General features: G+C 34.6%; 1 protein-coding gene across 1 annotated transcript in view; it reads right to left on the bottom strand.

Moving 5' to 3' along the window:
* Positions 1 to 13,109, bottom strand: part of LOC112691614 (EF-hand domain-containing family member C2-like) — a 16,926-nt gene extending 3,817 nt beyond the window's left edge. Inside the window, exons 1-11 of the mRNA XM_025565926.1 lie at positions 13,038 to 13,109; positions 7,943 to 8,125; positions 6,973 to 7,123; positions 5,875 to 6,104; positions 5,466 to 5,717; positions 4,945 to 5,191; positions 3,500 to 3,766; positions 3,091 to 3,269; positions 2,607 to 3,031; positions 223 to 322; positions 8 to 157 (exon numbers count right to left, since the gene is read on the bottom strand). Coding sequence (XP_025421711.1) covers positions 8 to 157; positions 223 to 322; positions 2,607 to 3,031; positions 3,091 to 3,269; positions 3,500 to 3,766; positions 4,945 to 5,191; positions 5,466 to 5,717; positions 5,875 to 6,104; positions 6,973 to 7,123; positions 7,943 to 8,125; positions 13,038 to 13,094 — 2,241 coding nt within the window. The 5' untranslated portion in view covers positions 13,095 to 13,109. The remainder of the gene's footprint in view (positions 1 to 7; positions 158 to 222; positions 323 to 2,606; positions 3,032 to 3,090; positions 3,270 to 3,499; positions 3,767 to 4,944; positions 5,192 to 5,465; positions 5,718 to 5,874; positions 6,105 to 6,972; positions 7,124 to 7,942; positions 8,126 to 13,037) is intronic.
* Positions 13,110 to 13,313: the final 204 nt, after the last annotated feature.

Consider the following 13,313-nt stretch of genomic DNA (forward strand, 5'->3'; position numbering starts at 1 on the left):
CCTCGACGGTATCCTCGACGGTATCTTCGACGGTATCCTCGACGGTATCCTCGACGGTATCCTCGACGGTATCCTCAACGGCCTCCTCCGGCGGCAACGCGTTTAAGAACGCGTCCACGTTGATCAAAACCTTTTTCGGTTTGACGAACAACAGTTCCTACAACGCGCGTGGTTATTATTGTGATCAAATCGTTGTCGTTACATCACCGTTTTCGCACTAACCCTGGCCAATCCGGTCGGTGGCTCCACGGGATACTTGATGTAATCCATGAAGTCCACCATGTCCGCGTAGTTCACGGAGCCCAGCTCGGCGTCGGTAAACCTTCGGAAGGGAAAACCGTGTGATTCTTGTGTCGTCAACGTGCTCGCGCGCATTTCAACAATACGGACGAAACGCAACGGTCAGATGCGATTACGCGTATTACGGAAAACGAAAACGATCGAGGAGGAATAACGCGCGCCCTTGATTTCGAACCGAACGATTCACCAACCGTTTAATATCCGAACCTGGATCACGATCCACAGACGTTTTATTCGATCTTTTCTCGCATCGATATTTTTGTACCGATCACCTATCGGTGTATCGATTATTTATTTATTTTTTTTCAAATTATTCCCGTACGTTTATGCAACTGAACCACGTTTCGTTTTTGTCGAATGAATGCAAAACCGTCAGAAGTACCTACACTTTCGATGACAATGAGAACAGTCGCGTTCGTGTTTACGAAAAAAAAAATACAGATTACAGGCAGTGGACTATTACGAATGACGTGCACATGGATGATAATTTCATAACCATTATCGAAAACTAAATGTTGAGTACTGGGACATACCACAGTGACGGGTGGAAAATAAAAATAGAGTTGATAACGAAAAACAATAATTACGGGAGAAAAACAGCTCGACCAGATTGTACGCAAATGAAACTAAACATTTCGAAAAGTTTGAGTATCGAACACGAACTGATTAAAATAAAAAATAAAAAAAATAATTACCGAACAAAAATGGTTTAACTTGACATAAAAACGTCGATAGTACAATTGACAACAGTTGGTGATTGTTATAAATAGTGGGTAATATTCAAATCCACTTTGGTATGTGTTTTTTTTAAAAAAAAAAAAAAATACCACAGATTAAAAAATGACACTTGCGTAGTATAATTTTCAGTGATAATAAAAATAATAAAATAGAGAAGTTCGATACCGAAACCCCGGTAGTAATAACAATTTATATTACATGTATTGAGAGCAAAATACAAATATTATAATACTTGTTTTTTCGCATTCGTTTGTTTTTTATTTGATATTATCAAACGATGTTTCGACGAAGTGATAAAATCAAAAGTCAACCAAATTTTGATTTCCGTTTACGTAATGTAACGTGTTAGGTCGCGTGCACATTTGAGAGCGATGCGCGGTGAGCGGTGAGCGATGAGCGTTGAGCGTTGAGCGGTGAGCGATGAAGTGTGTACACTAAACAGCACGTGATGAGCGTTGTTTACAACATTATTTTATTTTAGTGTAGTGACTTAGAGCACCATGGCTCTAAGGTCGGAAGTTCGTCGTATATTATTGTTCGAAAATTCATTTTTACGAAGACTACGCCTCTTAACTAAAAATAAAAAAAGAATAGGTGTTCACGAAATGAATAAAAACGAAATGTTCTAGGCAAGATCCATCATGTATATGAAGAATTAAGACTTGATCGAGAGAGATTTTTCAAATTTTCACGTATGTCAATAGAAACTTTTGATTTTCTTCAATCTAAAGTACAATTCAAATTAACAAAGCCGGTGACAAATTTCAAAAAATTTCAAAATGTCTGCAGCTGAGAGACTTTATGTCACTCTAAGGTAAACCATTAAATATGATTTTGTTTTAATTATTATATTATTATATAGGTAGGTATTCAGTATAAAAATTTAAATTGTTTTTACTAAACATTTTCCTTTAAATATTTTATAAAAAGCAACATTGTGTTCATAAAATCTGTATTTATAAAACAACTGTATTAAGACTTCTAAGGTTTAAAAAATAAACAAAAACAAATAACTTTAATTTTGCTGTAATGTGCGAACAAAGGCAAATTAAAAAAAAAATAACTTTAATAAAAAAAAAAACATAATAATATAATATTACCTATTCCTAACTGGAAAATATACAACAATTTCATCCCACAATTTATTGTTTTTTCAGATTTTTTATAATCGGGATGTCATTCCATAAAGATGTTCTTCCCTGCACTTCTTATATGAGAAGTACTCAACTTGCATTTTTAAAATGTACTTTTTGAGAGCACATGATGTTTTATAAAATACCAATGCAAAATATAAATACAACGCTCACAATTCAAGTCGTCTTGAAAAATAAACAACGCATCGCTAACGCTGAACGCCCGAGATCAGTGTACACAATTCCGATAAAATTACCGTGGTTGATTTATTTTTGTCAACGCCCGTCGCTTATCGCCCACCGCTCACCGCGCAACGCTATCCAATGTGCACGCGACCTTACACATCTCGCTGAAGTATTGATAGTTGGATTTGATACTCAAAAGGGAAAAGCTTATCATTTTCAGAATACTTTTACCAAACTTTCAGCGCTTACCTGTTAAGAAGCTTATTGGTTATCTCCCATGACAATGGCACTTTGTTGCTTTTCATCCCTTTGATAGATTCTTCGCGTCCGACGAATTCCCCTCGGTCGGTAATGGATTTCCTAATTCTGAGGTTACTCTTCAAACCGTCAAAGTGTATGAACATGGCCCTCCTCAGAGTGTCCTGTACAACACTTTTAAACGTGTCATCCGAATAAGGTTCAAACGGATCCGGACGCTTATGTGTTAACGACAACACAACTCCAATGTGAGGATCTAGTGCGCCTTCGAAGCTCACGATCTTCCTGAACTCGTCTCTTTCCACCCACGCTCTTTCTTGAAAATTTTTCGTCCGAAATTCTTCCAGACTCGAGAATTCTTTGGCAATCGCTTTGCGTACTTTTTTATTTGCGGTTTCCAAACAGCTATGTGGGAACTGCGAAAAATGTTTTTTTTTTAAAACTCTCTCGGATCGGTTCGTATATAAGTATTTACTTCTTTGGGATGATTAATCATGAATCTCAGTGATTTATCGTCTACATCGGTTATTTTAAACTCAAACTCGTCGAAAAATATGGTAGCTCCAACATATAACTGATGGAATACGAACAATTTGTTTTTGTCTTGTTTTTTGCTAAACTTTCGTCTATATCGAAACATTCCACCGCGTATTCCTACGCGAAACATAAACATATTAACAGGTTGATGATAACCAAAAATAATAATACTACACGACAACGGTTTTATAAATTTAATTTTAATCGTTATTGCTATCTCGCGGTGTTAATAAATAATATATATATTTTTTAATTGAAACGCACACATTTGTCAAAAGTCGATGTACGGTTATGAGTTATTGATTTTAATTTTTGTGATAACTGTAAATAAAAACGTTTGAACTTACCAGAATTGCTATGTCTAACTTCATACACACCAAATTTAGTATCGTCCAAATAGTATTTGAGCAAAAAATCTCTTTGTTGATTAATTGGATCGTCAGTTACCATTTGAATGCAGAATACGAATATTATACCGGTTCCTTCTTGGCTAATTAATTTTTTCCGTAAAACTTCATCATAGTTTTTAAGAATTATTTCCATCCTTTTTGCATTCAACTGGTCTTCTCTGATTTCCCTTAATGTTTTTGGTCTGTCTACTGGATCGAAATTACCTAAATAACATATAAGTTATTGACATAATACACAGATACTGGCAAAACATTTCTAGTTTAGTAGACGTAAACTATCGTTTACATAGAGAGTTGAAGGATTTTTTTTGTCAACACGTGTGCTAACAATTAACTACCAATATACATGTACTTCTACTAAGGTATAAAGTGTGATCTAATTCATAAGTGTGCGCAGATCTCTTTTTGGTGATATGCAAAAGGCTGCCACTGCCTACCTACGCCAAAACCGAAAGTTAATTTAAGCGTTCAAAATTCTGATTAAATTATTCACGCAAATGTCTAAATAACTGTTTAGTTTAAAATGTTAATTTTTCTTCCAAAAAAACAACTGAATAGTCATTTCTTAATTGTGATAACTATCTTTATAGTTAAAATTTAAAATAAATTACGAAAAAAAATTAAAATACATAACACTTGAAATAGTTTGAGTAATATATTTAAATAGGGTAAATAAATAAAAACATAATTATATATTTAAATAAAAAACAAAATCAATTTGATAAATAATCAAAATTAATCGTAAAACTTAATATCACCAATAATGACTTCGGGATTTTAATTTATAGCCATTTCTTGTTCTGTAGTTGAAAGCTATTTAATATCTCTTGAATCATTGTACTTTTTAATTTCATTAACACATTAAATCGTTATTATAGCATATAATTTATGTTTCAAAAATAAATTAAAATGTCTTTGACTGAATATAAAAATATAATAAAATTATAATATAACACAAAATCACATAATATACTTAAGACCAAATATGTAATAATTTTTATTTATTTTTTGTTATTTTAAGAACAAGGCTCTGTGTTTAAGGTATGCAGTTGCATACCTGCGTGACCCATGCACGCGCCTATGATCTAATCTATTTAATCTACGATCGATTGGTTAGAATTAATTAAACGTTTTCCAATAAATTAAATGACGAATCAACGTGATCTTGACGCTTCTGATAAAGGCGATATTTTAAATATTCGTTATAAACTCGAGCATTGCATAAGTTAGCTTGTAGCTGTTTACGATAAATGATGTACGTACTGTGAAGTAAGCGTTATTTTAATCCCGCAAATATAATTGAAATCGGTTAACACAAGCACTCGTTTTGTTTCTTACACCCTTAGAGATAATAAAATTGTTTATTACATAATTTTACTCACTTAATCCATAGTTGATTCTATAATACGTCTGGGTAAACTCATCACATTTTACCAAAACAATGCGTCGATTAAACACGTTTAAGGTCGCTCCGATATACAAATCTGTGCATTTGTAATACGGCTCGCTGTCTCCTTCCAACGGCAGACTATCCATTTTGTAATATCCATTTTGGCTTTCTTTTTTCGTTATGATATTTAATATTCCTTGTTTTTGATCATGGCCTGGATATTTACTCCACGGACTTTTCTAGGTATTTAATAAGTGTTTATCAATATTAAGTGCACATAGTTACAGTGAGACATTTCAAAGCATTTACTTTTTATCAAATATAGTCATTAAATGAATTAATACCTATGGGTACTTGAAAATAAAAATGAATCAAATGTACATCGTAAAACTTTTCGCTTGTACAAAAAGTGAAGTCCTGAGAACTCACAGTGTGGTGAATTATTAAAAAGATAACCAGACAAGATCGAACCGTGAAACGACAAAAACGTTTATCCAAACTCGTTCTACTCACTTTCGGTAATTTTTGTCTGTTCACAAACTTTCTATGACGTATTTTACCAGTTGTGTCATCGATCAACTCTTCCGACATCTCTATTGTGTCGTCTACGAGATGGTACAGCACATCGAAAAAATGCAATTCGCCGTCCATTTCATACCGATCGTCCCAATAGGCGCCGAACCGCAAGACAAAATCTTTGTAACTCTTCTGCGGCCGACTACGCTTCAGATTCGGTCTACACTTGAACGTGTAATCCAGGTTGGTCTGCGAAATAGAGAAAAAAAAGCAGTTCGTTGCGCCCAATTAATCTCGTGTCGGTGTTATCGTACGCGAATAGTACACCGATCGAAAGGATTCCTAAATCTAGTAACATTCCGGATGTGAGGTAGGTCGTAATTGTGTAGAATAAACGGGACGTTACTTTTTTCCGGAAATTAAAATACGGATCGTCGGGAATGGGTTCGTTGTCCTGCACGTCGACGCCCATTTTGACCAGAAAGTCCCTGGTGAACGCGTCGACGCCTGTGATCCTCAGCTCTTTTCCATAAAAAACCACCGAACCTCCGACAACCAGATCGAGTAACCTGTAATAGGGTCCTGTATCTCGGTCGCAACCGGGTAACGGTATTCTTTGTTTCTTGATCAAACAGCCTAGTACATATGATAAATATACAAATATTAGTACGTACGTAACGCGCGAGAGCGTGGACGAGCGTAATTTTGTGTACTTGAAACAATTTATGCACGAGATCGGGATAAGAATAATCTTACGGCAGGGATGGCATATTCGTGGAACGCAAAACAATTTTGAGACCACGCGAAATATTAAAATATTTTTATCTTAAATAACATCACTATGTTTGTACTTTTCACTGTTGTTGACGTCTTTCAGAAAATTAAATTGTTGGTTCGTTAAGAGCGTAGAAAACATACTAAACGTAACATGATTCAATGTATTAGCATATGCAATTATGTTTAATTTTTCTTCGACTTATACATGTGCGTCGCTATTTTCAAAAATTAATTTTTTTTAAATATTCATTAAATGTCACAAATTGTAAATCGAGTATCGACGAATTGGCAATTCAACAAAAAGAATCACATCGAGATGATGAATAATTACCAAAGTAATGTAACTATATATTTATTTAAATATTACATTTTTCTATATTAATACTTAAACAATAAATCTTTTATTATAATGTACAAACAAACAATTTTTTTTACAAAATTTATTGGCACACTCGAAAAAAAAAAGGTTATTTTTGGCACGTAGCTTCAATATAAATATTGCCACCCCTGCCATACGGTTAAAAAAAATCTGCTGCAGTCGTACGGACCGGTTTTCGGGATGGTATCTCATGGATTATTGTACCGCCGCCGTTAAAACTTTCGTAATAAACAGTATTTTTAATCCAATAGCGTCGGTACAATAATCGTGTTCGATTCTTTCCCGCTAACCTATCACCGACTCTATATCCCGTCATAGAATAAAAAAAAAAAAAAAAAATCGTTCAACCTTGCGGCGAGCCACTGTTGTTCTTTAGCGGTTCGTTCACTTGAATCGTTTCGTCCACCAAGAAATAAATGATCTTCATCTCTCGTATGTCGTATTCCATTTTCGAGGCAACCCTCGACGTATCTTTGTAGTAAGCGTCAAAAGTCAGTACCTGTACACATCACACACACACACGCGCGTTCCGTTCGTTACATACATGTATACTCGACGACGTGTTGCACGTTTTTTTTTTTAAATATTTTCATTTTTTTTTTTTTCATCGACTTATTTATATTCATTTTTCGGCCGAATCGTGAAAAATTGATTTCGACGTCTATGATGTGTGGATTTATTTGGCCAGAAATAGTTTTCTAGTTCACTGACCAAACACGGCCGTTGCGCGCGGTTGAAAACACGGACCGAAACCGATGGGAAAATAATCGTACCTGCGTATAACGCTCGTACCATCCCCGTCGGAACACGGACCCTTGAGGTACGGTTTCGCGACGAAATCGAATCTCGCACCGCTGCGACACAAACGAACTGTGTCCATTCGTGCGTCGATTTGTCGGATGAAGATGATATGAAGAGCTAACCTTATGTTGACCGGCGGCGGTGCGTTACCGATAACGATCGAAATTCGAGAACGTTCAGAAATCATTACGGTTTGGTAAACGGGCAGGTACGTTTACCATTTATTATCGTGTACCCGTGCGTCATAGTAAACTGCTGTAACCTACCGTAGTGCTATCTCACTATCTGGTCCGTCAATCTGCCGGGTTGAATACGTTTCGCAGTAAACAATAAATTATTTTAATGCGCACGAACAAAATATTCAATTACAATAAACACGACAGTTTTTCTTATTTTTTCCGCTTTGAAAATAAAAACCTCAGTAGTTCATCATTATTGCAGTCCGACCGAAACCAAAAATTTGTAATCGGTACGTTGCGCAGGCTTTTTTTCTCAAACACTAACTATAGAAATTCACCTGTTTTTCGTCAAATATCAACCAATTCTTCTTGTTGTAGACGAGTTGATCTTTAGCATGCATCACAGCAGCAACATCCGGATCGCAGAGCTGGTGCGATTTTTTCGTTTCGGGGCATTCTATGAACCTGATTCCTTCGATAATTTTCATCTCGGATCCGATCGGATACTTGTCTTTGATTTCCTATCAAGTTTAAAAATCATACACCTGATCATAATTTATTATTTTTTATTTTATTTTTTTTTTTTTTATGACCATTACATTTAACAAAATTCCAGGCAGCTGTTTTTAAAGATACGATTGTAAAAAATTAAACAAAAAAAATTAGTAAAGACGATCCTTTAAGAGTGCGCAATACAATTATATGTATTATGTAGCATAATTGAATGTATGCAAAAATGCAAGAGCAGCTGGGACTAACACAACAAAGGCCAATCCAAAGTTGTAAAACAAGATGGAATTCAGTGTATACGATGTTAGATCGTTTTTATGCTAATAGATGTGCTGTGACAAACGTGTTAGCTGATCGTAGTATAACAAATGTTAAATTAGCAAAAAATTTGGAAATTACGGAAAGTGATTGGACAAAAATGGAAATTTTGGTAATTTTATTAAAACCATTACAAGTTGTCACAACCATTTTTTGTGCCGAAACACATTCTCCGGTATCAATGGTTAGACCACTTTTTACAAAAGTGATTGAAAAACACTTACAGCTAAATGAAGATAATAATGAAGTTGTTGGAAATTTTAAATAGACAGTAGTATTGCAACTTAAAGAACGTTTTAAGATTAGAAATTTATCAAACATCGTATCTAAAAAACAAGTTTCATCATTTTTTGATCCAAGGTATATAAAATTAGAACATGAAGAAATAGAAGTGAGGGAAAATATTCGTTCCAAAATAAAAAATTAACTGGTTGAAATAAATACTCCGGATAACAAAGAGGATATTAACGTTTGTGTTCAAAAAAATAAGGGTGGACTTGAATTATTATATGGCGATGCAGTTCGTGACATCAATGATGCTTCGACACAATATTGTTGTTACCTAGCAGAACCACAACTGAGGTACGATTTTGATCCATTTGAATGGTGGATGTCACATGGAAAAAAATATCCTTTAGTAGCCGAGTTAGCAAGGAAATATATGTCAATACCAGCAACATCTGTAAGTTCAAAATGTTGTTTTTCGACTGCCGGGAATGTGGTTACAGCCAAAATGAACTGTTTAGCCCCAAAAATGTTAATACGTTAGTATTTTTGTATCAAAATTGTCAATTATTATTAAAAAACTGACAATTTTGATACAAAAATACTATTATTATTATTATTATTACTATTATTATTATAAAACATTAAATGTACACTTCTTCTTTCATAATTATACTATAAATATGTTTAATTATTATTTCATATTTTTGTTTCTTTATCATAAATTATTTATTATTTAGTTATCATAAAAAAAAAAAATGCTCTACAATTAATTTTTAATAATATTACTCATCCTTATATTCACCACTTATCATAACGTACGGACTCTAAATACACGTGTACACGTGTATTTTAATAACACGCACTTTAGCACAGTTTCTATAAAAACACGTACGGAACTTCTTAAATACATGTGAAATAGAGACAACTAATTTAAACAAAGTTTTATTTAACACGATACGTATAGTAATACAATATAGGAACTGAAAAATAAATTACAACATTATGTTATCGTTATTTTACTTACAATTATTTTAATAGAAAAAAAATCAATTTTGTACACCAGTCAATTCTTATGTTGAAATAAAAATTTAACTGTTTTATCAAAATAAATATAAACGAAAATCACAATAAACATAAGAAATATCTAAATTATTTATCCGTATTTATTTTATAGGGCGTTTGTAAATTGCGCCCACATTAAGTAGGTAGTAAAAATACTATAGTAAATTGCGTCCGGAATTTTTCGGGGTCTAAAATGGGTATGGTAAATTACGCCCATAATATCTACTATCTAAGTGACCTCGAATTCATCATTACCTGGTATTTTTAGAACCAGAAAATGTTTGCGATTATTCTATAAATTAATACCTACAATGCCTGAAGATAATCAACTTAGACAATTTTCTTACTATATTTTAAACATATATATTTTATTCGCTGACTTTCCTCCGAATATTTGGGCATCAGCTTCCTCAACATTGATTCGGACAACTAATTCTTGTGAATCTTTCCACAGTCATTTTAATAAAAGCTTTTATACACCTCATCCTCATATTTATAATTTTATGGATAAAATATTAGAGTTACAATATACAATTTATATAAAAATTAATAGTATAAATGAACCTTATAAATTTCAAAACACCAAATTATTCAACAATACAATGAAAACACTATTATGAAGGTTGAATATGTGAAGATGATGTCTTATTACTGTGCAGATAACTTATAACTGTATTTTTTATTATTAACATTTTTAACCTAACAAAAAATATTAAAAAAAAAAAACTATAATTAATACCATAATATTTAAAAAAAAATAAATAAATTTTCCTATTTTTATGTGAATTATAAATATGTGAAGATGATGTATTATTACTATGCAGATAACTTATAACTGTATTTTTTTTTTATTAAAATTTTTAACCTAACAAAAAAAATTAAAAAAAAACTATACCTAATTAATACCATAATATTAAAAAAAAAATGATTTTCGTATTTTTATTAATTAATTTATTCATCTCAAGTAAAGTAAAAAAACATTTTTGGAGGACAGCCATAGTCGCCTCCTCGTGGTGTCCTCTAGGTAATGCTAAATGACTATCACAAAAATAATATTTCTATTGGACGCAATTTACTACTCGTATATAGAAATTTGTACCTAAAAAATACAGAGCGCAATTTACTACACAAAACTTTATACCTGAAAAATACCGGGCACAATATACAATTGTTTCCCTTCATTGGGCGCAATTTACGTTTGCCCATTTTTTACTTAGTTTTTGAGAAACCTACTACAAAATAAATTAAAAAAAAAAAATGACACCTGTGTCTAATTAACAAGAAAAATATTACTAGTGTTATAGATTTACAAGCGACAAACCTTCTATACACTTTTGACACCTGCAGAAAAAGTTTTTGCAGCAACTCACATTTAAAAAATTTAAATCAACTCCCGAGGAACTTTGCACAAAATTAAATAAAACAATCATCTTATAGTATTTCAACTTTCACACTTTAAAACCATTTTTTTTTTAATTCGATGATAATATTGATTATAAAATTCAATAACTGTTCATAATTTATAAATGTTTTTCACTCAAATTTGCAAACCAACAACGATATTTTTCAAGCGAGATATCCTTTTTTAGATCGAATAACCCTAATCGCTTCATGAGTGGTAAAAAATCCCAAAAGCTTCACGTAATACAAGTAGAACAATTCACCGCAGTTATTCAAAATATTTTAAAAAAAATCATAAAACAACATATCCAACCACTTTCAATGTAATCTGTTGACATACAAAGCTCTGTTCACCGATTCATTTTTACAGTGCTATACATTCATTATTCGTCGAGGTGAACTTAACTAGACGAGTGACCAACAAAGGAATCACCAGTCGGACAAGTTTCTTTTAAAACACATTAATTGTAAGTAATTTCTTGCAGTGCTGAATTCGGATTAATAATATAAATTAAAAAAAAAAAAAATGAGTTGCTCGGACGTCTTTTATATTTAATAATGTCACCACCTGTAAGAGGATCGATAATAATCGAATGATCAAGTTGAAACATAATACTTATAGAGGAAGGTAGGTGTGCTGCATTCGTGATAGAGCCGATCGTCATTGTACAGAAATGAATGGATCCGACCGCGAAAGACTATTTATTCGAAAACTTAAAACGCTTATGTTATTCTCGTCAAACGTTCAGAAATGAAGACGTTCAATCGGAATCGGAGTGACGTTTTGGATTTTCGAACGGTGAACGGGTGGACCTGAAACGCGTGTTCGCCACAGTGCAAACAGTGCAGTCGTCACAGGGTGGATCTAAAAAAAAAAAAAAAAAACGGTTCGCCTAACCGACGCTGGTCCGCCGAACACGGGCACAGTGGTCTTCGGACCGGAAGCGGAAACACCGAAGCGGTGACAAAGACTTTTTTCGGACGAAATTCGCACGCGAACGTACAGGCATACGCATCGTTTTATACAACGCCGACGTGTCGCGTACATTACATACACTGTTATGGTCTGTGGCCTTCGGTCGTTACTCTCTGCCGAGAGAGGCGTTTCGTCGGTGCATGTACTGTACCCGTACATATTTACGGTGAACCGAAATGACTGGCAAACGGCGGAGCCATGAAAATTCGCGTTATGCACCGTCGTCGCGCATAAAACATGAATTATACCGCAAACCGCATACCTACACAATATGTATTTACGTATATATATGAGAAAATCACGTGCTCTGTGTTGGTCCGGGAATTTTCTTCTGTAGATCCCCTTCCCTCCCACAACCCGCACTTAATGGATTGAAAATCGATTTGTTCGACGTTTGATCCGCACACACATATTACTGTCGACCGTGCTTGCGCCGCGCGGACGCGTTCACCACGTGGGAAATAAACGTAATAACACGGTGTGTATCGTACAATCGAAATCAAACAGCGAATCCCAGTCCCGGAGACGCGGCGGATGGTAATTCGATTGTATCAATTATTATTATTATTAATACAATTATACAATTATTATCTGTCGTTGCCGTTTCGGACCGTATCGTCGCGTGTGGTAGGCGCTCGTACGTTTCCGAAAAAACAGCCACGACACGGTCACCGTGTCCGGGTCACGTTTCGCAGGCATTTTTTTCTTTTTCGTTCGTCCGTACGGAACACCCGAGGAAAACGTCGAACCCTCGGGCAAAGGTCGCTCGCCGTTCAGTTCAGACGCGCGGTACGTGCTCATCGTTAAGGATTATTGAACACTGCAACGTCTAACGCGACTTGCGACTCCCGTTCTAACGGTTCCCGGGAAAATCGGTCTGTACGGGGGCGGGGGGGGGGGGGGAAACAATGGTCACGACAAGTGAAAAAAAACCTTACCATATAGGACTGGTGGATACCGGGTATCATCGGCAACCGCGATTCGTGTCGCGCCATTTTGAAGGTCGATTCCTTTTTGTCCGTATTCGGGTGACCTGTGCGCGAGATCGTGCTCTGTAACGGCGGGGGCGGACTGTCGTCAAAACGTCACCACAGCTTGAAAATTTCACCTCACGTTATCGTTATATGATGTTATTTCGTTCTCCGCACATTATTTCGCCTAGGAAAGACGAGAATGTGTCCGTATCCGAGGCAACGAGTTCGGTTGTTTCGAGC

Source organism: Sipha flava, unplaced genomic scaffold, assembly GCF_003268045.1.
Source record: "Sipha flava isolate LNK unplaced genomic scaffold, YSA_version1 65_pilon_pilon, whole genome shotgun sequence".
Taxonomy (NCBI): Eukaryota; Metazoa; Arthropoda; class Insecta; order Hemiptera; family Aphididae; genus Sipha; species Sipha flava.